The sequence below is a fragment of the Hyperolius riggenbachi genome, chromosome 6, assembly GCF_040937935.1.
Source record: "Hyperolius riggenbachi isolate aHypRig1 chromosome 6, aHypRig1.pri, whole genome shotgun sequence".
In the NCBI taxonomy this organism is placed as follows: domain Eukaryota; kingdom Metazoa; phylum Chordata; class Amphibia; order Anura; family Hyperoliidae; genus Hyperolius; species Hyperolius riggenbachi.
In genome coordinates, this window is record NC_090651.1 from 237,742,650 (window position 1) to 237,767,961 (window position 25,312).

The 25,312-nt window shown below is 46.8% G+C and overlaps 1 protein-coding gene across 2 annotated transcripts in view; it reads right to left on the reverse strand.

The window, feature by feature from the left end:
• Positions 1 to 1,058: 1,058 nt before the first annotated feature.
• LOC137522687 (protein kinase C delta type-like) overlaps positions 1,059 to 25,312 on the reverse strand; it is a 30,796-nt gene continuing 6,542 nt past the window's right edge. For both annotated transcript variants that reach the window (XM_068242753.1, XM_068242752.1), the window contains exons 4-9: positions 17,141 to 17,235; positions 13,255 to 13,317; positions 8,321 to 8,459; positions 2,548 to 2,733; positions 2,301 to 2,429; positions 1,059 to 1,297 (exon numbers count right to left, since the gene is read on the reverse strand). In XM_068242753.1, the coding sequence (XP_068098854.1) occupies positions 1,148 to 1,297; positions 2,301 to 2,429; positions 2,548 to 2,733; positions 8,321 to 8,459; positions 13,255 to 13,317; positions 17,141 to 17,235 (762 nt within the window). In that variant the 3' untranslated portion in view covers positions 1,059 to 1,147. The remainder of the gene's footprint in view (positions 1,298 to 2,300; positions 2,430 to 2,547; positions 2,734 to 8,320; positions 8,460 to 13,254; positions 13,318 to 17,140; positions 17,236 to 25,312) is intronic.

The following is a 25,312-nucleotide window of genomic DNA, read 5'->3' on the forward strand; positions in this document are numbered from 1 at the left end:
TATATGTAGTTCTCCCAGTAGAAGTATCTTTCATTGTATGATGACTGTTAAACTTAATTGATCATATGATCTCTAGGGATGCTCATTCGGATTTCGTGGAATTGAAATTTCCGAATTTCCGATCGGAAATCTGAATTTCCGATCGGAACTTGGAAATCGGAAAACGGAACTCGGAAATCGGATTTCTGCAGGAATACTGCATTACTGCAACTAGGTAATTTTAGCCCAATCACAGAACTCAAAATCAATGGACCAATCAGAGAATGCAGAAACAACTTTGAAAGTATTTGGCCAATTAGAGAATGCAAAAAATTACCCCCAAAAAAACTCTGCTCGGAAATTGGAAACCCGAACTCGGAAATCAGAAACCGTTTGGAAATCTGTGAAATCGGTAATCGGCATTGGCGAAAATCGATGTCACCGTGTCCTCGGTGACAACGGTGGACCGAGGACACGGAGAGAGGACTGAGATGGTACCATGGGTTCCAGAGCCCATACCTCCCAACTTTTTGAGATGAGAAAAAGGGACACTTAAGCCACGCCCCTGACGCACCCCTGGCCACGCCCTCACCACGCCTCTAGTCACGCATACCATAAAGATTTCATAAGAAACATATGTTGTTTTATAATTCAAACCACACTGGTCCTTTCTATCCTGGTTCATTTTCCTTCATAGTGACATTTTAAAATTAGTAATATATCAATTTAAAGGTTGGGAATAAAGTTTAGAGTCAATCAAACACATTTTAGTATAGAAATATATATATTTACATAGAAAGAGGGACAAAGTCCTGAAAGAGGAACAAATGAGAGTGAAAGAGGGACAGAGGGACAGGGCTCCCAAAAAGGGACTGTACCTCCGAAAAAAGGGACAGTTGGGAGCTATGAGAGCCTTCCTTCTCCAAAGGTGAGAATCTACTACAGATTTTTACAGCACACTTCATAGCTTTATAGCTGAGTATTAACAACCTTATTAATGTATTTTTCTTGAAATTAAATATTAAGAATGTTCCATTCACAAGTTAGAACTCTAATAATCTTTATTAAAATATGATTGTAGGAGTTGTTCAGAGTCCTGTATGATGGTGATACTAGTGGATGATGGGCACAGCTGGTGGTCTTTACAGATGGAGATGACTAATGCCTTCTATGACTTTGGCTTTGTCATGTCCTGCCATCTATCACTCACAAAGGCGATCCCATTGAACTGGCGTTGCTTCATTATTGATATATGTGGTTGGTCTTCGGAGAGGACATCACTTAACTTCATAGTCTTTGATGACAGTACTGGTGCGTGCTGTGGAGAGAAAACTCATTAGCATTCTGCAGTAATGAATACTAAAAATATCTCAGTAAAATCTTTCCTCCTTTAAGTGAACCTTAACCATTAAAATATACAAGAGTTTCACTTACCTGGAGCTTCAACCAGCCCCCTGCAGCCTTCCTGCGCCTGCGTAATCACTCACCGATCCTCCGTTCCCCGCCCCGAGCTAGTTTCGTCTTTGCCACAGCGCTTGTGCAGGATGGCCCTGAAGACGGGAGTACGATTGAGGATGCGTGTGGCAAGGGCTGCACTGGCGCAGTGCCCACAGTCGGCAAAAATGAAGCTAGCTTGCGGCGGGGGACTGCAGGATCCGTGAGTGACTACGTGGGCACAGGAAGGCTGCAGGGGGCTGGTCAAAACCTAGTTAAGTGAAACTCTTGTATTTTGTTACGGTTAAAGAGAGTCTGAAGCGAGAATAAATCTCGCTTCAGACCTCATAGTTAGCAGGGGCATGTGTGCCCCTGCTAAAACGCCGCTATCTCGCGGCTTAACGTCTGTCCCTTCACCCCCAAATCCCCTCCGTACATTGCGGAATCTCTTGCGCATTGGGGCAGGGCTAACCGCCGCAGCCCTGCCTCCCGCGCGTCTATCAGACGCGTACCTCCGCCTCTCCCCCGCCCCTCTCAGTCTTTCTTCACTGAGAGGGGCAGGGTAGAGGCGGCGATGCGCATCTGATAGACGCGCTGAGAGGCAGGGCTGCAGCCGTTAGCCCTGCCTCCAGGAAGAGCAAAATTTACGACCAATTTGGTCATTGATTTTGCAGGGGGGGTTGGGAGGTGAAGGGACCCCCGTTTAGCCGTGGGATAGCGGCGTTTTAGCAGGGGCACACGTGCCCCTGCTAACTATGAGCTCTGAAGCGAGAATTATTCTCGGTTAAGTGTCTCTTTAAGGTTCCCTTTAGAAGGATTATTATTGGATAAAGTACTTATTTGTTAATATTTATTTTTCTCTGAATATTTGATGCTTGTTTACTTACAATGTACTGGGCAATAGGTGAGGAGGATTGCCCAGATTCCAGTTTCTTCCAGTCTATACCATGGAAGAATGGATGCCCATCCAAGCCGCTGACCGCAGTCCGGCGAAGACTTCCACTTTTGCGGAGAAGCTGAGTAAAAGGAAGAGATTATTATGAATAAAAGGGCAACAATAAATCAACATAGTCTTCTCCTTACAGATAATAAACATGTTCTCCTTGCTAGGCTATAAATGGCTATTTTACTTACCCTTGCTATGACATCTTGGCTTTTTTTATGAAAGCCCCCTGGAAATTTAGGAACAGCATGGCAAATGGAATAAGATAGCTGCTCCAAAGAACCAACAAATGGGCGAACGCCAACCATCATCTCATAAGCTATAACTCCAAGGGAGAAATAGTCCACCATGCAGTCATAGGGTTTACTTCGGTGTACCTGTAGAGACATTATGGAAGAAGAAAGGTCAGCATATGGTTCAGAATGGCTGGACACAGAAGTAATGACAAAGCAGGGATCAAAACACAGACAAGCAATATTTAATATTATAGGATCACTCCACCTAAAATTTGCATACATTTAACTTCGTTGGCGCTTTGATTCTTTAGGGTCTAAAATTGGTACAATTTTGCATGTGCTTTAAAAAGACTCCGTAACAAAAATTGCATCCTGTTTTTTATCATCCTACAAGTTCCAAAAGCTATTCTTATGTGTTCTGGCTAACTGCAGCACTTTGTACTAACACAGTCTCTGTAATAAATCAATGTATCTTTCCCCTGTCAGACTTGTCGGCCTGTGTCTGGAAGGCTGCCAAGTTCTTCAGTGTTGTGGTTCTGCTATGAACTCCCCTTTATGCACACTGCCTGTGTGTTATTTAGGATTAGAGCAGCTTCTCTCTTCTCTCTCTTATCTTTTACAAGCTGGATAAATCGTCCTCTGAGCTGGCTGGGCTTTCACATACTGAGGAATTACAAACAAGGGCAAAGCTGTTTGCAGGAAGAAAAGAGCAGCCTGAAACTTCAGTGCATGGGGGAAAGAAACACACAAATGATCTCTTGAGATTCAAAAGGAAGGGTGTATACAGCCTGCTTGTGTATGGATGTATTTTCTATGTGTGGACATACTGTACATCAACCTACTTCCTGTTTTGGTGGCCATTTTGTTTGTTTACAAACAAACTTTTAAAAACTGTTTTTAACCACTTTTAATGTGGCGAGGAGCGGCAAAATTGTGACAGAGGGTAATAGGAGATGTCCCCTAACGCACTGATATGTTTACTTTTGTGCGATTTTAACAATACAGATTTTCTTTAAGTTTAAGACCCTTAAAGCAAGAAAAAAAATCATCCTGCAAAGAGATTTCCTGCAACCCTGCACATTACTCACCTCCCCAGGATCTAGTGTGGCAATTCTTCCTCCTGTCCTCTGGGTGGCGGCGTTCTACCCCTATGGTGAGATCGCCGTCTCTTGTCATGTGACAAACAGCAATCTCACCCAAAGAGACAAGAGCCTCAGAAGACAGGAAGAAGACAGGCTGCAAGCGTCCGGATCCCGGGGGAGGTGAGTTACAAATGCCACTGTGCTGCCCCCTTATACGTCCTGGCAGTTAGCCTCAGCTAGGCTCAGGATTATCAATACTAGCATCTTACTGCCAAGGGGGTTAAAAAAGCTGCAAGCTAGATTAGGCCCAGATTTAGCGTTAAGTAGAATACTGGTACATTTACCGATATTCTACTATCACTTCACCCTAACTTAACTCACATTACCCCTCCCCTACCTACGCCTAACACTAACACCTCCCCTATCTATAGTTAAATAAGCAGAAAGAAAGGTCTGCAGCACTGCTGTATTGGTGCTTTAATCAACAATCTGCATATATGTGACAAGCTTGTGCAGACATAAAAAAAGAGTCACATACCAGAACGTGTGGGTGGGTGCAGGGGGACGAGAGCTTGAGCCTGATAGCCGTTTCGGGCTGATGCGCTTCTATGGAGGCTACGTATCTATCTTTGCCTAGCACTACCCCTCCTATCTATGCCTAACACTAACCCCTGACACCTAACACTAGGCTTTGCTGCTATAGCCGCAATTTCACCATCACCCATATTAACTCCCTGGAGCGGCTCTTGCCGTGAAATGTTAAAACAAGAGTGTCGCTATACTATTGTGGAACTCCAGCGCCTGCAATAGCCACAATGTACTGGTGTCTTCTATAGCTGCAATCAGGGGCGTAGCTAGAAATGACTGGGCCCCATAGCAATTTTTTTGTATGCCCCCCCCCCCGCCCTCCCCCTCCCCCCAATGACCTTCCAACGCAACTCTCGGACCTCCCACCCAAACATTCCTCTATCGCTATGTGGGGAGCATTCACCAGACAATAAACGCTATGTGGGGAGCATTCACCAGACAATAATCGTTATGAGGGGAGCATTCACCAGACAATGATCGCTATGTGGGGAGCAATCACCAGACAAGAATCGCTATGTGGGGAGCATTCACCAGACAAGAATCGCTATGTGGGGAGCATTCACCAGACAATAATCGTTATGTGGGGAGCATTCACCAGACAATAATCGCTATGTGGGGAGCAGTCACCAGACAATAATTGTTATGTGGGGAGCATTCACCAGACAATAATCACTATGTGGAGAGCAGTCACCATATAATCGCTATGTGGGGAGCAGTCACCAGATAATAATAGTTATGTGGAGAGCAGTCACCAGATAATAATCGTTATGTGGGGAGCAGTCACCAGATAATCGCTATGTGGGGAGCAGTCACCAGAAAATAATCGCTATGTGGGGAGCAGTCACCAGAAAATAGTCGCTATGTGGGGAGCAGTCACCAGAAAATAGTCGCTATGTGGGGAGCAGTCACCAGAAAATAGTCGCTTTGTGGGGAGCAGTCACCAGAAAATAGTCGCTATGTGGGGAGCAGTCACCAGAAAATAGTCGCTATGTGGGGAGCAGTCACCAGAAAATAGTCGCTATGTGGGGAGCAGTCACCAGATAATAAATCGCTATGTGGGGAGCAGTCACCAGATAATAAATCGCTATGTGGGGAGCAGTCACCAGATAATAAATCGCTAAGTGGGAAGCAGTCACCAGATAATAATCTCTATGTGGGGAGCAGTCACCAGATAATAATCGCTATGTGGGGAGCAGTCACAAGAAAATAATCGCTATGTGGGGAGCAATCACCAGAAAATAAATCGCTATGTGGGGAGCAGTCACCAGAAAATAAACGCTATGTGGGGAGCAGTCACCAGATAATAAATCGCTATGTGGGGAGCAGTCACCAGATAATAAATCGCTATGTGGGGAGCAGTCACCAGATAATAAATCGCTATGTGGGGAGCAGTCATTAGATAATAAATCGCTATGTGGGGAGCAGTCACCAGATAATAAATCGGTATGTGGGGACCAGTCACCAGATAATAATCGCTATGTGGGGAGCAGTCGCCAGAAAGTAATCGCTATGTGGGAAGCAGTCACCAGAAAATAATCGTTATGTGGGGAGCAGTCAGCAACTCTCTCTCCCCCATCCTCCACCCCACAGCAGCCAGTACCTCTCTCCCCCATCCTCCCCCCACAGCAGCCAGCACCTTTCTCTCCCCCATCCCCCCCACAGCAGCCAGCACCTTTCTCACCCCCATCCCCCCCACAGCAGCCAGCACCTTTCTCTCTCCCCCCCCCCCCCCACAGCCGCCAGCAACTTTCTCTCCCCCATCCCCCCCACAGCAGCCAGCAACTCTCTCCCCCATCCCCCCCCCCCCCACAGCGGCCAGCAATTCTCTCCCCCATCCCCCCCCAGCGGCCAGCAATTCTCTCCCCTATTCCCCCCCCCCCCCCGCAGCAGCCATCAACTCTCTCTCTCCCCATCCCCCCCACAGCGGCCAGCAATTATCTCCCCCCCCCCCCCAGCAGCCATCAACTCTCTCTTTTCCCCATCCCCCCCACAGCGGCCAGCAATTCTCTCCCCCCCCCCCCAGCAGCCATCAACTCTCTCTCTCCCCCATCCCCCCACAGCGGCCAGATATTATCTCCCCCATCCCCCCCCTTCCAGCAGCCATCAACTCTCTCTCTCCCCCATCCCCCCCACAGTGGCCAGCAATTCTCTCCCCCATCCCCCCCCCAGCAGCCGTCAACTCTCTCTCTCCCCCATCCCCCCCACAGCGGCCAGCAATTCTCTCCCCCATCCCCCCCCCCCAGCAGCCATCAACTCCCCCATCTCCCCTACAGCGGCCAGCAATTCTCTCCCCCATCTCCCTCCCCCCAGCAGCCATCAACTCTCTCTCTCCCCCATCCCCCCCACAGTGGCCAGCAATTCTCTCCCCCATCCCCCCCCCCTCAGCAGCCATCAACTCTCTCTCTCCCTCATCCTCCCCCGCAGCAGCCAGCAACGGTCTCCCCTGCTAAATCCCCCCCCCCCCCCAGCAGCCAGCAAGTCCCCCGGGCCGGCCCCATGACCCACCCACCCACCTCCGTCCACTGCAGGCAGCAGCACCAGGCACTGAGCTGAGGCACGTGGCACAAAATACTTACAATCAATGCCTGCAGCTGCCTTGCCAGCTTTCGTGGGACGGTGGGGTCGGGTCGGTGTGCTCCGCTCTCCTCCTCGAGTGGGGGACGGTGGGGTCGGGTCAGTGTGCTCCGCTCTCCTCCTCGACGTAGCTGGTCCGCTCCCTCCTGCCTCCTGGTCGCACCACGTGACGTCTGAGTGTCCGAGAGAGAGACTGAGACTCTCTCTCTGACTCCTCCTGCTGTCTCCTCCTTCTCCCTCCCTCCCTGGCTGGCCGGAACTATACAGTAAGTGTCGGCCCGGCCGCCAGGGAGGATCAATGCGCCGCCACGTGGTCCCCCTCCTCACCAGCCACCTTACCAGAGGAGGGGGGCCGGGGGAGGGCAGCGCGGCGCCGCTGTTCTGAAATTAGAGGGGGGGGGGCAGGGAGCCTGGTTGGGGGCTCGGGGACGGCATCATCATTTATAAAAAAAAAAGTCCTCTGCCTCCGCACGGGCCCCTGTGGCGTAGGGATACCAAGGGCCCCATAGCAACGCTACGGTGGCTATACTGAATGCTACGCCACTGGCTACAATTCACTCTGCACCTAAATTACCTCCCAGGTACCACCATAACTGCAATTTCCACAGGGACTTATGGTGGCACCCAAATCGTGGTCAAATTAAATGATTTGCAAATGTTGGTGATGGATGGATTCTGTTTTTTTACATCTCTGCTGAATCATGCAATGGTTTCTTACATCTCTAAACTCCAGTGAAGAGATGTTTATTGTGAGACTTCAAGACTCAGCAAACTCTAGCATGGAGTCTTAGTGCTTCTGTTGATGGTATAAAGCAATTCATTTTAGATGGAGTGGAAAAGGGTTAGACTGCCTATCAGATTTTTTCTTTGTCTGTATGGTCTTTCAGTGACCAGAGATTCTCTGGTAAGTTAGGGATTGCTTCAGTGGTGGTGCCGATAGAAATATACACCCAACAGATGTTCTAGCCTCTCTGCAACACCAACAAATGCTCTTTCTGGAAACATAACTTTATTTATGACATATGTGAAATCTAAGTTGGATGATGCCCCTGAATTTGCCTTTGGTAGATGGGAGGAGTTGTGGCTTATCCCCCACTTGGTCATGTCCAAATTCGAAATATCAGTTATTGGCAGAATCAGCGCTGGGACAAGGTCCTTCAGCATCCAAGGCTGAGACACCGAAGTGTGCCCCTCCACCTCCCCCCCCCCCCCCGCCCCAGCTGTCACACACTGATTGCTATTGGACTAAGTGGCGCCTCAGGGCCCCCAACACCTTCATCTCTAGTTATCTGGCTTGCAGTCATTGCCATGTATTCCCTTTTCTTATTTATCTCTGCTTCAAACACAATAGGGAATGATAACTGAGTGAGTTGTGTGCCCCCTCCTACACTGCGCCCTGAGGCTACAGCTTCTCTTGCCTCTGCCTCGGCCCGGCCCTGGGCAGAATGATCCTTTATAACTTTATAACAGCAGCAGATACTCACTTCAGGGGCCATATAAGGTGCTGTGCCAATACATCTGCAGGTTGTCTTGGAATCATACATGCCAGTTTCTGCCACGCCAAAATCGGCTATCTTTACATGGCCGGCGCTGTCCAATAAGATATTATCTGGCTTTAGGTCTCTGTGAAGAAAAAAAAGGGTGAGTTGTACACAATATTCATGTTCCAGCCGTTGGAACAGTTTCTTATGATCAGTGGCGTCCGAAGAGGGTACCGTGTGGAGCGACCCGCCCCAGGTCTCAGCGGGCGGGAGGGGGACAACCAGCCCCCTGCAGCCTCAGTGTCCTGGCCGGCGGTCAATGTGCACCCCTGTGCTACCCCCTTGCTGCTAACTCACCATCTTCCTGAAGCCCAGCGATGTCAGACTTCCTCTTATGGCTGAGCTCTCCCCCTAGTGCTGACATCGCTTCCTACAGTTGTGTAATCACATGATGCAGGAAGAAGCGCCAGATAGTAGGCGAGATCAGAGCGAGCGATTACAGTAAGTTTGACGGTGGATTCCAAGAAGCAGGTAAGAACAGCGCGTCTTCCAGCTGTGCCACACTCTGCATACTGCTGGCAACTATTCCAGGCTATCATAGTGCAGGCAACTATTCCAGGCTAACTATACTGGGGGCAACTATTCCAGGTTTCCTATGCTGTGGGCATTATTCCAGGCTAGCTATACTAGTGCAGGCAACTATTCCAGGCTTCCTATATTGCATGCAACTTTTTCAGGCTACCTATAATGAAGGCAACTATTCCAGGCTGGCTATACTGCGTGCAGCTATTCCAGGCTAGCTATAATATTCAAGGCTAGCTATACTGTGGGCAACTATTCCTAGCTAGCTATACTGCAGGCAACTATTCCAGGCTAGCTATAATATTCCAGGCTAGCTATACTGTGGGCAACTGTTTCACGCTAGCTATACTGCGGGCAACTATTGCAGGCTTCTTATACTGTGTGCAACTATTCCAGGCTAGCTATAATATTCCAGGCTAGCTATACTGCAGGCAACTATTCCAGGCTAGCTATACTCCGGGCAACTATTCCAGGCTTCTTATACTGCATGCAACTATTCCAGGCTAGCTATAATATTCAAGGCTAGCTATACTGTGGGCAACTATTCCAGGCTAGCTATACTGCAGGCAACTATTCCAGGCTTATTTTAATGAGTGCAACTATTCCAGGCTAGCTATAATATTCCAGGCTAACTATACTGCGGGGAACTATTCCTGGCTAGCTATACTGTGGACAACTATTCCAGGCTAGCTATAATATTCCTGGCTAGCTATACAGTGGGCAACTATTCCAGGCTTCTTATACTGCATGCAACTATTCCAGGCTAGCTATAATATTCCAGGCTAGCTATACTGTGGGCAACTTTTCAGGCTAGCTATACTGCGGGCAACTATTCCAGGCTAGCTATACTGCGGGCAACTATTCCAGGCTTCTTATACTGCATGCAACTATTCCAGGCTAGCTATAATATTCCAGGCTAGCTATACTGTGGGCAACTATTCCAGGCTAGCTATACTGCAGGCAACTATTGCAGGCTTCTTTTAATGAGTGCAACTATTCCAGGCTAGCAGGGGCGGCGCCAGGGGGGTGCAAGGGGGTGCTCGAGCACCCCCTAGAATTGTCCAAGCACCCCCAAAGCACCCCCTGGAGTGAACTGACTTCAGGCGTCTAAAAGACGCCAAGTCAGTTCACACAGCGGCAGCCCGGAGCAGCAGGCAGGGCTACGGTAAGATGGCCGCCCAGAGCCCTGTTCTGCAGACTTCGAGTCTGCAGTGCATGGCTTCGGGCGGCCATTTTCCCGTAGCCCTGCTCTCTGCATGCAGGCAGGAAGTCTCGTCGTGACGTCGGGAAGGAAGAGGATCGTGGGCGCGCGGGCGCTGCGCGCCACAATAAGGTCGGGACAGGAGGTCGGGAAAGAAGGTCTTCTGGCTGTAGGTGAGTAAATGGGTTTTTCTTTTCTTTTTCAGGTGATGCTGATTGTGCATATTGGGGTCATATCTGCTACGGATTGTGCATATTGGGGTCATATCTGCTACGGATTGTGCATATTGGGGTCATATCTGCTACCGATTGTGCATATTGGGGTCATTTCTGCTACCGATTGTGCATATTGGGGTCATTTCTGCTACCGATTGTGCATATTGGGGTCATTTCTGCTACCGATTGTGCAAATTGGGGTCATTTCTGCTACCGATTGTGCATATTGGGGTCATTTCTGCTACCGATTGTGCATATTGGGGTCATATCTGCTACGGATTGTGCATATTGGAGTCATATCTGCTACCGATTGTGCATATTGGAGTCATATCTGCTACCGATTGTGCATATTGGGGTCATATCTGCTACCGATTGTGCATATTGGGGTCATATCTGCTACCGATTGTGCATATTGGGGTCATATCTGCTACCGATTGTGCATATTGGGGTCATATCTGCTACCGATTGTGCATATTGGGGTCATATCTGCTACCGATTGTGCATATTAGGGTCATATCTGCTACCGATTGTGCATATTGGGGCCATATCTGATAACGATTGTGCATATTGGGACCATATCTGCCACCGATTGTGCATATTGGGACCATATCTGCCACCGATTGTGCATATTGGGACCATATCTGCCACCGATTGTGCATATTGGGACCATATCTGCCACCGATTGTGCATATTGGGACCATATCTGCCACCGATTGTGCATATTGGGACCATATCTGCCACCGATTGTGCATATTGGGACCATATCTGCCACCGATTGTGCATATTGGGACCATATCTGCCACCGATTGTGCATATTGGGACCATATCTGCCACCGATTGTGCATATTGGGACCATATCTGCCACCGATTGTGCATATTGGGACCATATCTGCCACCGATTGTGCATATTGGGACCATATCTGCCACCGATTGTGCATATTGGGGTCATATCTGCTACCGATTGTGCATATTGGGGCCAAATCTGCTACCGATTGTGCATATTGGGGTCAAATCTGCTACCGATTGTGCATATTGGGGTCAAATCTGCTACCGATTGTGCATATTGGGGTCAAATCTGCTACCGATTGTGCATATTGGGGTCATATCTGCTACCGATTGTGCATATTGGGACCATATCTGCCACCGATTGTGCATATTGGGACCATATCTGCCACCGATTGTGCATATTGGGACCATATCTGCCACCGATTGTGCATATTGGGACCATATCTGCCACCGATTGTGCATATTGGGGTCATATCTGCTACCGATTGTGCATATTGGGGCCAAATCTGCTACCGATTGTGCATATTGGGGTCAAATCTGCTACCGATTGTGCATATTGGGGTCAAATCTGCTACCGATTGTGCATATTGGGGTCATATCTGCTACCGATTGTGCATATTGGGGTCATATCTGCTACCGATTGTGCATATTGGGGTCATATCTGCTACCGATTGTGCATATTGGGGTCATATCTGCTACCGATTGTGCATATTGGGGTCATATCTGCTACCGATTGTGCATATTGGGGTCGTATCTGCTACCGATTGTGCATATTGGGGTCATATCTGCTACCGATTGTGCATATTGGGGTCATATCTGCTACCGATTGTGCATATTGGAGCCATTTCTGATAACGATTGTGCATATTGGGGTCATTGGACGTGTTTTTTGTTAAAATCTGCTCACATTACGTGTATTTTCTTGAGAAAACCTGCACAATTATGTGAATTTTCTGGGAAAAGGGTCACCAAAACTTGGGCCCTCTGTCTTTGCGTTGCACTTTTAAAGGGAACCCGAGGTGAGAATAATATTGAGGCTGCCATATTTATCTCCCTTTAAGCAATACCAGTTGCCTGGCTGCCGTGCTGGTCCTCTGCCTCTTATTCTTTCAACCATAGACCCTGAACAAGCATGCAGCAGGTCAGGGGTTTCTGACAATATTGTCAGAACTGAGAAGATTAGCTGCATGCTTGTTTCTGGTGTAATTCAGTTCACTACTACAGCCAAATAGATCAGCAGGGCTGCCAGGCAACTAGTATTGTTTAAAAGGAAATAAATATGGCAGCCACCATATCACTCTCACCCTGGGAGTTAGCCCCGCCCTCATCCGGTCATGACCACGCCCATTTTTTCGTCGCGGCGCGCTTCGCGCGCCACAGGTTGTAGCCACACCCATTTTTTGCCGCGGCGCGCTTCCCGCGCCGCAGGTCGTCAGCTCTCCCGGAAATTGGTCCAGCACCTGCATAGCACCCCCTAAAAAAATTTCCTGGAGCCGCCACTGCAGGCTAGCTATAATATTCCAGGCTAACTATACTGTGGGGAACTATTCCTGGCTAGCTATACTGCGGGCAACTATTCCAGGTCAGCTATACTGCGGGCAACTATTCCAGGCTAGCTATACTATTCCAGGTTAGCTATACTGAGGGCAACTGTTCCAGACTAGCTTATACTGCAGTCAACTATTCCAGGCTTCCTATACTACAGGCAACTATTCCAGGCTACCTATACTGGAGGCAACTATTCTAGGATACCAATACTGTGGGCAAATATTGCAGGCTAGCTAAACTGCGGGCAAGAACTATTCCAGGCTAGCTATACTGCAGGCAACTATTCCAGGCTTCATATATTGTGGGACTCTATTCCAGGCTAGCTATACTGTGGGCAACTGTTCTAGGCTAGCTATACTGCAGGCAATATTTCCAGGCTTACTATACTGCAGGCAACTATTCCAGGCCAGCTACTGTATACGGCGGGCACATATTCCAGGCTGCCTATACTGCGGGCAACTATACCAGGCTATCAATAATGGGGGCACCGATATCTTGCATTCCTGCTGTGGCACGCTCAGCATGCCACACTCGCTGCTTCTCTGTTTTTTGGTAGAGGGTGTCAAATGCCCTAGGTACGCCGCTGCTTATCATACAAGTCCTTACCTGTGTATGATTCCGTTGTTGTGCAGGAATTTCAGGCCACAAAGAATCTCTGCCATGATGAATCTGATGGAGAGGAAATAAGATGTTAAGTTAAAGAAAAACTATGATCAGCTCTTTCACCAACTACCAAAGCTGTAGTCTGATGTCAGAGAATAAAGCATAGCATATTACAGCGGTCGTAATCTCACTTGAAGGAGCTGTGCACTTAAAGGAGCCCATGCATTCCCCAGCACAATGTCTCTCCTCCCTCCCGTCACATGCATCATGCTGCTCACATACCCAGGCAGCATTTAAAGTATCCTGCTTCTAGTCTCCAGTACAGCCATGCACTTTAACTCACACTGCCCCTTAGTACCGCCCCTAACTTCTCCTCTCGGACGCGCTTTACGGCGGGGAATGCGGAAGAAGAGGACGCTTTGCCGGAGGACGACTGGCAGTCGGCCGAAAATGAAACTTAGCCGCGGAGGGAGACCAGAGGGCACCGAAGGACCGGCGCGGGCACAGGACGGCTGCAGGAGGCTTGGGAAAGCCCCAGGTAAGTGAATAGTGTTTTTGGCCACAGTTAAGGTTCCCTTTAAGTCCAATATAACACCTTTTTATCAATATAACAGTATTTTAGTGTTACTATGAGGTGATTGAAAAAAATAGAGTTAAAGTTTGTTTTATTTCTATTTCTACTCAACCTAACCCTACTCTCACAAAAAACCCTCCCTCTTCCTATCCTAGCCCTTAGAACCCCACCCCCTTGGTGCCTAAACTTAAGACCCTCCTGGTGCTGCCTAACCCTAAAGCTATCCATACATCTAGCGATTTTGAGTCAATTGACAAAGTGATCGACTTTATTAAGGAATCAATTTCAGTATGGTTGATCGAAAGTCGATCAACTAGTGACTCACACACTACAAACAATATCCTATGCAATTAATTTGCGATTCACCTTCACATTCGATCTGACCAATGTTGTGTCTCCATGCTCTGAATGCAAAATCGATTGAGAGTCGATCGAATAACATGTGAACAGCAGCCGATTCCTGTGCGATCGATTCATATCTTGCATCCTGCTCGATCGACTAAACTGGTCGATTCGACATAAAAATTAGCCACTCTTCATAGATTGGGAATTCTGGAACACACTCGAGTCTCTCTCGATTCTAGAAAATGATTGAATAGAATGGTGGATTGTACAGCCAAATCGCTAGATGTTTGGCCACCTTAAGCGCCCCCCCTGGTGGTGCCTAACTTTAAGACCCCCTGGTAGTGCCTGTAAAGTTGATAAAAATTATGATATTATCAAAATATTGAAAAGTTAAAACAATAATTTTAAAAAATTATAATTGTGAAAATGAATTTTATAACCATATTTTCTGTTTTAGTATTGTAAAAATGATAAATAACAATAGGCGCGAATAACTTTAACGGGCGCCCGATTCGTCCAGTTTTGCGCCAAATAGCCAATATTTAACATTAGAGTCAATGGCGGCGCTCGATTTGTCCACTTCTCATATGCGCCCGTTTTTCCTGCTTCCTCTCAACTCACTTTGTTGTCTGGCATGCTCCTCCTCTCCAGTTATAGGTCGGCACTGTTTGGTTTATACATGACAGCAGGAAGATCAGGACTCTGTCTGGCACCACCCTCAGACCTCTGCATAGTACTGTCCCTTGTTTATTCAGCTCACAACCTCTGTGGCAGCCAGGAGCAGGCTCAAGTGGATAAATCGGGTGCTGTCAATCACGCTAATGTGAAATATTGGCAATTGGGCGCAAAACTGGATGATTCGGGCGCCCATTACATAGTGGAAATGTTTTTGTTTTGAGAATTAGTGGTTTGTAAAATATTGTTTCAAATTCATTTTGACAATTATCATTTTTTGTAAATTACCGTCTTAACTGTTTTGAAATGTATTATCTTACAAATGTATCGCTTATGCTTTTTAAATGTATGATCTTATAAATATACTGCTATTTACAGCAGAGAAGGGAGGTTGTAGGGGTAGGCAAAACCGGAGGGGTCTTAGGGTTAGGCACCACCCAGGGGTCTAAGGGTTAGATACCACCAGGGGAGTATTAGGGTTAGGCACCACCCGGGGGGTCTAAGGGTTAGACACCACCAGGGGAGTATTAGGGTTAGGCACCACTAGGGGAGTCTAATGGTTAGACACCACCACGGGGGTCTTAGGGTTAGGCACCCGCAGGGGTGTCTCAGTGTTAGGCACAACCAGGCTGGGGTCTAAGGTTTAGGCACCACCGGGGGGGGGGGTCTTAGGGTTAGGCACCATCAGGGGGGTCTTAGGGTTAGGCACAACCAGGGTGGTCTAAGGGTTAGGCACCACACGGGGGTCTAAGGGTTAGATACCATCAGGGGAGTATTAGGGTTAGGCACCACCAGTGGAGTCTAAGGGTTAGGCACCACCAGGAGTGTCTTAGGGTTAGGCACCACCAGGAGTGTCTTAGTGTTAGGCACCACCAGTGGTGTCTTAGTGTTAGGCACAACCAGGGGGTCTAAGGGGTAGGCACCACCAGGGGAGTCTTAGTGTTCGGCACAACCAGGGGGGTCTAAGGGTTAGGCACCACCAGGGGAGGTCTTAGGGTTAGGCACCACTAGGGGGGGTCTAAGGGTTAGGCACCCCCAGGGGCATCATTGTGACATCATGCATATGCACAGAGCACTCCCGGACGTGGTTGTGTATTTAGAACGCGTGCAGCTGGGCCAGCGCAGGTGCAGTGATGCCCGACCCACCCAATCGGATGAGGGTGCCGGAGGGCAATTACAGGCAGCATAGGGGACAGAATGGAGAACAGGGGGCACAGTGAGCATCAGGACAGCTCACCCGTTTCTCACATTCATTTGTGCACTGGTATCCTTTTAGATATAATATAGGGAAGTGCTTATTCAGTTTAAAATGGTGGTATGTTGAACTGTGTACACTTAAAAATGCCTTTCTGTATTGCAAATGACCACTTAACCACTTCAGCTCCACAGGGTTTTTTGCTTAAAATCCAGAGCAATTTTCACATTTCAGCGCTCCTCCCATTCATTCACCAATAACTTTATTGCTACTCATCAGATGTAAATGATCTATATCTTGTTTTTTTTGCCACAAATTATGCTTTGTGAGGGTGATATTTGCTTTTAGTAATTATGCTATTATCTGTGCATTTTAAAGGGAAAAATGAGAAAAAAAAAGAAAAAATACACTATTTCTCCATTTCCATGCACTATAGTTTTCAAATAAACAATGTTACCATAGGTAAAACCCACACATTGTATTTGCTAATTTGTCCTGGTTATCTCAACATTTAAATAATGTTCCTAGTACAATGTATGGCGATAATATATTAGTTTCTGGTTTGTGTTTTTTGTTTTCTCATTGTACTCTATCAGTAATTAAAAAGCCCTTATCTTCATGATTAACAGTAATACACTCTCATGGCATACATATTTTAAAAGCTAAGTCCCTAGGGTAACTATGTATTCTCTTTTCAATGATGTCACTTTTGTTTTTTTTTACTAGTATTTATTTAGGGGTATAGAGTACATGTAAATACCAGTTTTATTGCTTTTCATTCAGTTTTCCGGTAAAAAAAATCACATGACTTATCCCTCAGTTGTCAAACACCACAAAATCTATTCTCTCACTTGTCACGGTTAAAATGATACCCTATATACATAATCAGATAGCTTATTGGGCATACAGCACACTGTTTACCACAAGTACGCCTATCTACTCCCCTGAGATTCAAGTAAAGTTTTGTGGGGAGTAGATAAGCGTAGCAAGGGAGGTAAAGTGGTTAATAAGATGATTTTAAAACAAATTTTAGCTAGACATGTGCTTTAAATAGCACTTTCCAATCTTCCAAATGCAGAAATATGCTGTTGTCCTCTTACCTTGGCCTGAGTACATCCAGTAATAGAACACAGGTGTCTATCAAATCTCTCAAGCGTCCACCACTCACATATTCCATGACAAAACAGATGAAGTCCTAAGTAGAAGACAAAAGGATACAAGTTCTGATAAAGGAAAGGTGATATTAAGCCCCAAAACATTTATTCTGCTAGCCAACATCAAGCTGTAACACAGTTATAATATGAGAGCGTGTGGTTATTAAGCAGTGACAGCCCAAAATGGCGCCGGGGAAAAATGGTGCATGGAGCCGCCGCTAAAGTGTTTAAAACACTATTTTGAGTTTTAATTTTAAAACATTAAATAGCGTTTTAATGTTAAAACGCTATTTAATGTTTTAACATTAAAAAGCAAAATAGCTTTTTGAATACTTTAGCGACGGCTCCATGCACCTTTTGTTATAAGTATAAATAATGTGTGTATATATGTATGTGTGTATATATGTATGTGTGTATGTATGTATGTATGTATGTATGTATGTATGTATGTATGTATGTATGTATGTATGTATGTATGTATGTATGTATGTATATATATATATATATATATATATATATATATATATATATATATATATATATATATATATATATATATATATATATATAAAAATACAGAGGGTGCTGCAGCACACAACAGGACAACAGTGACAGGGGCTCTTGGTTACGCTTTAACGCGTTTAAGCTCAACAACTGTGCCAAAGTGTCCCCGATCTGGTGAGACCTACTCTAACCAGGCAAAAATGATAGTTTTATCAGCGTTATACTGGGAACCATGCCAAAAGCCCAGGGGTCAGCTAAATGGGAGAAATGAAATTAAAAACACCTCACCTTCTACTAGCTACTAACTGAACTATGAGCACCGCTCATTTCTATGCTTAACTGTGCTAGAGATGGGTGTGGTTATGCACGCTCAATTTCATTTCTCCCATTTAGCTGACCCCTGGGCTTTTGGCATGGTTCCCAGTATAACGTTGATAAAAACTAGTATTTTTGCCTGGTTAGAGTAGGACTCACCAGATCGGGGACACTTTGGCGCAGTTGGTGAGCTTAAACGCGTTAAAGCGTTACCAAGAGCCCCGGTCACTGTTTTCCTGTTGTGTGCTGCAGCACCCTCTGTATTTATATATTTCTTATGGAGATTGGGGTTCTCCAGTGCTGCGTGCATGCTTTGCATAGTATTGCATAAAATTCAGGTTGTGCTGCTCATCCCTTGGCTTATGTTTTTTTCCCCTGTGAGCGTGCATAACCACGCCCACCTCTAGCACAGTTAAGCATATAAATAAGCGGTACTCATAGTTCAGTTAGTAGCTAGTAGAAGGTGAGGTGTTTTTAATTTCATTTCTTCCATTTAGCTGACCCCTGGGCTTTTGGCATGGTTCCCACTAGAACGCTGATAAAAACTAGCATTTTTGCCTGGTTAGAGTAGGACTCACCAGATCGGGGACACTTTGGCGCAGTTGGTGAGCTTAAACGCGTTAAAGCGTAACCAAGAGCCCCTGTCACTGTTTTCCTGTTGTGTGCTGCAGCACCCTCTGTATTTATATATTTCTTATGGAGATTGGGGTTCTCCAGTGCAGCGTGCATGCTTTGCATAGTATTGCATAAAATTCGGTTTGCGCTGCTCATCCCTTGGCTTATGTATATATATATATATATATATATATATATATATATATATATATATATATATATATATATATATATATATATATATATATATATGTATATATATATATACCGTCTTTCCCCGAATTTAAGACCTACTCTGAAAATAAGACCTAGCTTATATTTCGAGTATGCTCGAAATATAAGCCATCCTCCTTATATAAGGCCTAGTGCCAGGGACATAGCCGGCGCTGGGGACCTGCTCCCTGACCCGCCCGCCCGCTCGTTTGCCCGCTCGCTTGCCCGCTTTACCTCCAAAGTTCTATGCTCCCAGTCCCCTCCATTAAGGAAGTCCGAATCCCCTGCTGCTTAACCTCCGCATAATTTACACCGCAGATCAGCGGTGACGTCAGCCATGTAGTCCGGGAACAGCTCCGCCCTGTACAGGAAGTAAACAGAGATAACTTCCTGTTCAGGGCAGCGCTTACCAGACTACAACAGCTGCCTTTACCGCTAATCTGCAGAGTGAATTATGCGGAGCAAAAGCAGCAGGGGATCCGGACTTCCTTAATGGAGGGGACTGGGAGCATAGAACTTAGGAGGTAAAGCGGGCAAGCGAGCGGGCAAACGAGCGGGCAAACGGGCGGGCGGGGGGGTCAGGGAGCAGGTCCCCAGCGCCGGCTATGTCCCTGGCACTAATCCTTATATAAGGAGGATACCGGTATATACCGGTACAATTGCTATATAATAGGGATTTAGCTATAGCCAGGAGGAATCTGGCTATATACTAATGGGAGATCTGGCTACCCCCCGGAATGTAAGACCTCCCCGAAAATAAGCCCTAGCACATCTTCTGAAGGGCAAAATAATATAAGACAGGGTCTTATTTTCGGGGAAACACGGTATATATATATATGTATATATATATATATATATATATATATATGTATATATATATATGTATGTATATGTGTGTGTGTACATGTATTTATACATGTATTCACATGTATATACCGTATATACTCGCATACAAGCCACATTTTTGACCCCCAAAAAGGGGGTCAAAAGTTGGGGGGTCGGCTTGTATGCGAGTCTTCCCTGGTGGTCTAGTGGTCGGGTGGTCCGCGCCCCGCTCCCCCCTCCCCGCTCTCCCACACGGCCGCCGCTGCTATTACCTGCTTAGGCAGCGGCCGCTTCCTAATCCGCGTTCCCCTTCTCATGTTGCAGAGTGTATCACAGCAGCACGTCTGGCGCTGCTGCTGTGATGATGCAGGGGGCAGGAAAGAGCGGTTCCCCTGGTAACGGCGATACAGATTGCCGCTACAGGGAGCCGCACTCTTTCCTGCCCCCTGCATCGTCACAGCAGCAGCGCCGGATGCGCTGCTGTGATACACTCTGCAACATGAGAAGGGGAACGCGGATTAGGAAGCGGCCGCTGCCTAAGCAGGTAATAGCAGCGGCGGCCGCGGGGGGAGCGGGGAGGGGGGAGCGCTATACTGGGGCACTACCTACCTATACTGGGCACTGTACTAGCTATACTGGGCATTTTACTAGCTATACTGGGCACTATACTAGCTATACTGGGCACCATACTAGCTATACTGGGCATTTTACTAGCTATACTGGGCACTATACTAGCTATACTGGACACTACCTACCTATACTGGGCACTATACTGGCTAAACTGGGCACTTTACTAGCCATACTGGGGCACTATACTAGCCATACTGGGGTACTATACTAGCTAAACTGGGCACTATACTAGCTAAACTGGGCACTATACTAGCTAAACTGGGCACTTTACTAGCTATACTGGACACTACCTACATAGGTAGGTAGTGTCCAGTATAGCTAGTAAAGTGCCCAGTTTAGCTAGGGGCACTATACTGGCTATACTGGGCACAATACTGTCTATACTGGGCACTATACTAGCTAAACTGGGCACTTTACTAGCTATACTGGGCACTATACTAGCTATACTGGACACTACTTACCTATACTGGCAACTATACTGGCTATACTGGGCACTACACTGGCTATACTGGGCACTACACTAGCTATACTGGGCACTATACTAGCTAAACTGGGCACTATACTAGCTATACTGAGGCACTACCTACCCATACTGGGCACTATACTAGCTATACTGGGACACACTTGGGGGCTGCACCAATCCAGCATTTCCTACCCCTGGCTTATATGGGGGTCAATCATTTTTCCCTGGTTTGTCAGGGAAAAGTTGGGGGGTCGGCTTATATGCGGTCGGCTTATATGTGAGTATATACGGTAAATGTCATTTTTTTTTTTTGCTTATTGTTTGACATTTCAAAAAAAAAAACGATGTGGGATCCCCCCTCCCCGCCTCTTTAACCCCTTGTCACCCATGCAGGCTGGGATAGCCAGAATGCGGAGCCCCAGCCGAGTGGGGATTTGCACCCTGAGCTATACCAGCCCGCATGGTCCCTGGTATGGGGGGGCTCCAGGGGCTCCAATCCATGGACAAGGGGCTCTTCCCCGCCTCCCTTGCCCCAGGTGGATGCGGGGGCGACGACTCCCTGGGGGGGTTCATGGTGGCATCTGGGAGTCCCCCTTAAGAAGGGGACCCCCAGATGCCCGTCCACCTCCCAGGAGAAATGAGTATAGGGGTACAAAGTACTCCTTAACCATTTCCACAAAGGGTTAAATGAAATAAAAACCAGAAATACTTACCTGCACCTTTAAAAAATGTTCCCACGCCAATATCCTCAGAAATGATCCCACGACAGTATCCTCTAATGTTACATTGGCGTCAATTCACCAGAGGTTACCGAACTATTTATAACATGGTCGGTAAATTATCTCATGTGATAACTCAAAAGAGTAATTCTCCAGAAACATAGGCTGAAATACCGACACGTCGAAATTCGTGCAAAATTCATGCAATACATGTGCGTTAAATAGTCAGTAGTTATTCGTTATTTTTTCTCAAATCACAATTCACCAGGGAAAAAAGGGTGTGTGACCATTGGTTATTTTAGATCTATGTATCTCCTGAATGTAACTGGCGATATGTGGTTTTTTCGTACAGCAGCTGCAGCTCACTCTGCAGCTAGTTTACTAGCAGCAGACAGTAACAGCTTATACTGTACATATTTCAGGCAGCCCATTTACAATATTAAGCATATTAAGCAATATTAAGCATTTACAATATTAAGTGGACGGATGAAATGAAGGAGGTATTTGGATACATTTTTCAAATACCTCTTCTATTTCACCCATCCACTTAATATTGTAAATGCTTAATATTGCTTAATATGCTTAAAGGACCACTATCGCGAATCATTTAAGTTTTAATGACCTCACTGTAGATATACAGGTAGTAAGTATATGGAAGCCTTGCGGTGTAATTTTTTTTTGTCATGGCCCTTTAATTTTCCACATCTCACTGTAATCTGTGTCCGTCAGACCCTGACCTAACGCTGACGGACTTTTGTAACTGAAAAGTCATTGGTTTTGGAAAAAAAAACAAAACAGATGGTTTATCCCTGCTCTCCAGTGGCATAGCTAGGGTGTTTGACAACCGGTGCGGATAATTTACCGACACCCCCCCCCCCCCCCCCAAAAAAAAGCGGAGCGCGCAGCGGCAAAAAAATGGGCGTGGACATGACATCAAATGGGTGGGGGTAACTTAATGTAACTGTAACAGTAAGGCAGTGGGCTAATATTGGTAGCCAGAATAGTTGCCCCCAGTATAGGTTAGATTAGGTAGGTGCCCCCCAGTATAGGTTAGATAGGTAGCTGCCCCCAGTATAGGTTAGATAGGTAGCTGCTGCCCAGTATAGGTTAGATTAGGTAGGTGCCCCCCATTATAGGTTAGATTAGGTAGGTTCCCCCAGTATAGGTTAGATAGGTAGCTGCCACCAGTATAGCTTAAATAGGTAGCTGCCCCCCAGTATAGGTTAGATTAGATAGGTGCCCCCAGTATAGGTTAGATAGGTAGCTGCCCCCCAGTATAGGTTAGATAGGTAGTTGCCCCCCAGTATAGGTTACATTAGGTAGGTGCCCCCCAGTATAGGTTAGATAGGTAGCTGCCCCCCAGTATTAGGTAGGTGCCCCCCCTAATAGAGGGGAGAGCCGCAGCCGGGGGGAGGGCAACACGACCTTTCCCAGGGTTGCCCTCCGTGCTCCCCCCTCCCGACTGCAGAGAGCAATGCGCAGGGAAGCCTGTACTAAACTACTCACCTACCTGGTTCCAATCACCGCTCACTAGCCGCCAGTCTCCTCTCTGCATACACGCTGATATACATGCTGCTTCCGGATAAACAGGAAGCAGTGTGTGTATCAGCGTATACAGAGAGGAGACTGGCGGCTAGTGAGCGGCGATTGGAACCAGGTAGGTGAGTAGTTTAATACAGGCTTCCCTGTACATTGCTCTCCGCAGTCTGGAGGGGGAAGCACGGAGGGCAGCCCTAGGAGAGGTCGGGCTGCCCTCCCCGTGGCTGCGGCTCTCCCCTCCATTACAGCGCACCCCCTCTAGGGCGGCTGGGGTCACCCCACCTGGTGCAGGTCGCACCACCCGCACCCCCGTCATGACGCTTGTGCTGCTCTCCCTAACTACCGAAACTGTACAGTACCAGCTCACCTCCTGCCCGTCTTCCCCCATCATGAGATGTTACTGCTAAAGTCCCCCCCCCCCCCCAAGGTTTGTCAGTGATGATGTGCAGGTAATGAGAGGATGTGTAGTGATGAGTTCATTTGAGCCGGTTCTTTCCTGTCAGTTGAGTGATCTGATTCATTACACTGAACTCAGTGGATGAGACAGGAACTGCAGCTGCAGACACACACAGCTGAATCACTCAACTCATTGAATCCCTGGGATCACTCAACTCACTGGAAAGAACCGTCTCAAATGAACCAATGACTCATGAACCGGACAACACTACACAGCATCTCATTATTACCTGCATATTGTCACTGGCAAACCTGCAGCAAAAGGATGGAGAAGGAAAGCGGCTCACTGCAACAGAGTCTGTGCTGACAGCTGCCTCCCTCAATGCCTGCGGGATGCCTGAGTGTGTGTGTGTGTGTGTGTGTGTGTGTGGGGGGGGTCCTTCTGCAGTAACGGCTCATGATGGGAGAAGGGCAGGAGGTGAGCTCGAACTGTACAGATTGAGTAGTTAGGGAGAGCAGGGATAAACCATCTGTTTTTTTTTTTCTTCAAAACCTGACAAGGCTACCCCTGCAATGACTTTTCAGTTACAAAAGTCCGTCAGCGTTAGGTCAGGGACCGACGGAAACAGATTACAGTGAGATGTGAAAAATTAAAGGGCCATGACAAAAAACAAAAATAAACACACACTATACACTTACTATATCTACAGTGAGGTAATTAAAAATTAAATGATTTGCGATAGTGTAGGCTGACCAGATGTCCTCTTTTACCCGGACAGGTCCTCCCAGGTTTATGAAATGTGAAGAGAGCCGAACACAGAGCGAGTCAGAAGAGCCGATTGAAGAGACAGAGGGCCGAACAGCCAAGACTCGGTCCAGTGTTTTCCCCAGAGCCTATCAGCTGGGCAGTAGTGTTGTCCGGATAATGAATGATTCAGATCTTTGATCCGGATCTTTTTTGTGAGTCGAATCATCCAGATCATTCGTTCATTGTAATGATCCGGATGATTCGACTCACAAAAAAGATCCGGATCAAAGATCCGAATCGTTCATGATCCGGACAACACTACTGCCCAGCTGATAGGCTCTGGGGAAAACACTGGACTGAGTCTTGGCTGTTCGGCTCTCTGTCTCATCAATCGGCTCTTCTGACTCGCTCTGTGTTCGGTTCTCTTCACCCAAGACATTTCAAAAACCTGTGAGGACCTGTCCGGGGTAAAAAAAGACATCTGGTCAGCCTACGATAGTGGTCCTTTAATATGCAGAACGGAGGGAGGGATTTGTAATGGAAGAAGAGGGTCAAAAACAGGGAGGGAAACCCTCTGCGGTCACGTGCTGGTAATAACCTCCTCCTACCCACAATCCTTTACTTCCAGCACCCAGAGCGGCAAAGTATCACATGCAAATCATTAACACCGCATAACTACCGACCGTTTTTCACTCGGTTTTGTCATTAATATCACCCCATTATCGCTCCATTATCACCTGCTACCGAACACTCCTCTAACTATCCTCACACAGTGGTGAATTGCAAAAAAAAATGTAAAATACCGACCTTTAATCACTTAGTAACTCTCCTCTGGTAAAATGAGGCCATTATCTCCTAAAAAAACTTAGGAGAAAAAGTGACTTGCATATGGTCCCAAGGATCTCCACCAGAGCTCTCTGCAAGGAATGAGGGATCTCCACCCTTAGTGGGCAAGTGAGACTTCTTTACTGCTTAATAGCCATTAGGTTGTATATCATAGTATACATAGGAAATTGATTTTACGTCTTTTTCTCATGCATGATTCTTTGTTTTGCGATTTTTGGAGGGTATTTTTCTCTGTGTGCGCTTGTATGCAAATTTTAGATTCTGGATTTTTCTATGCATACCAATAACTAACTGACATGAAATTG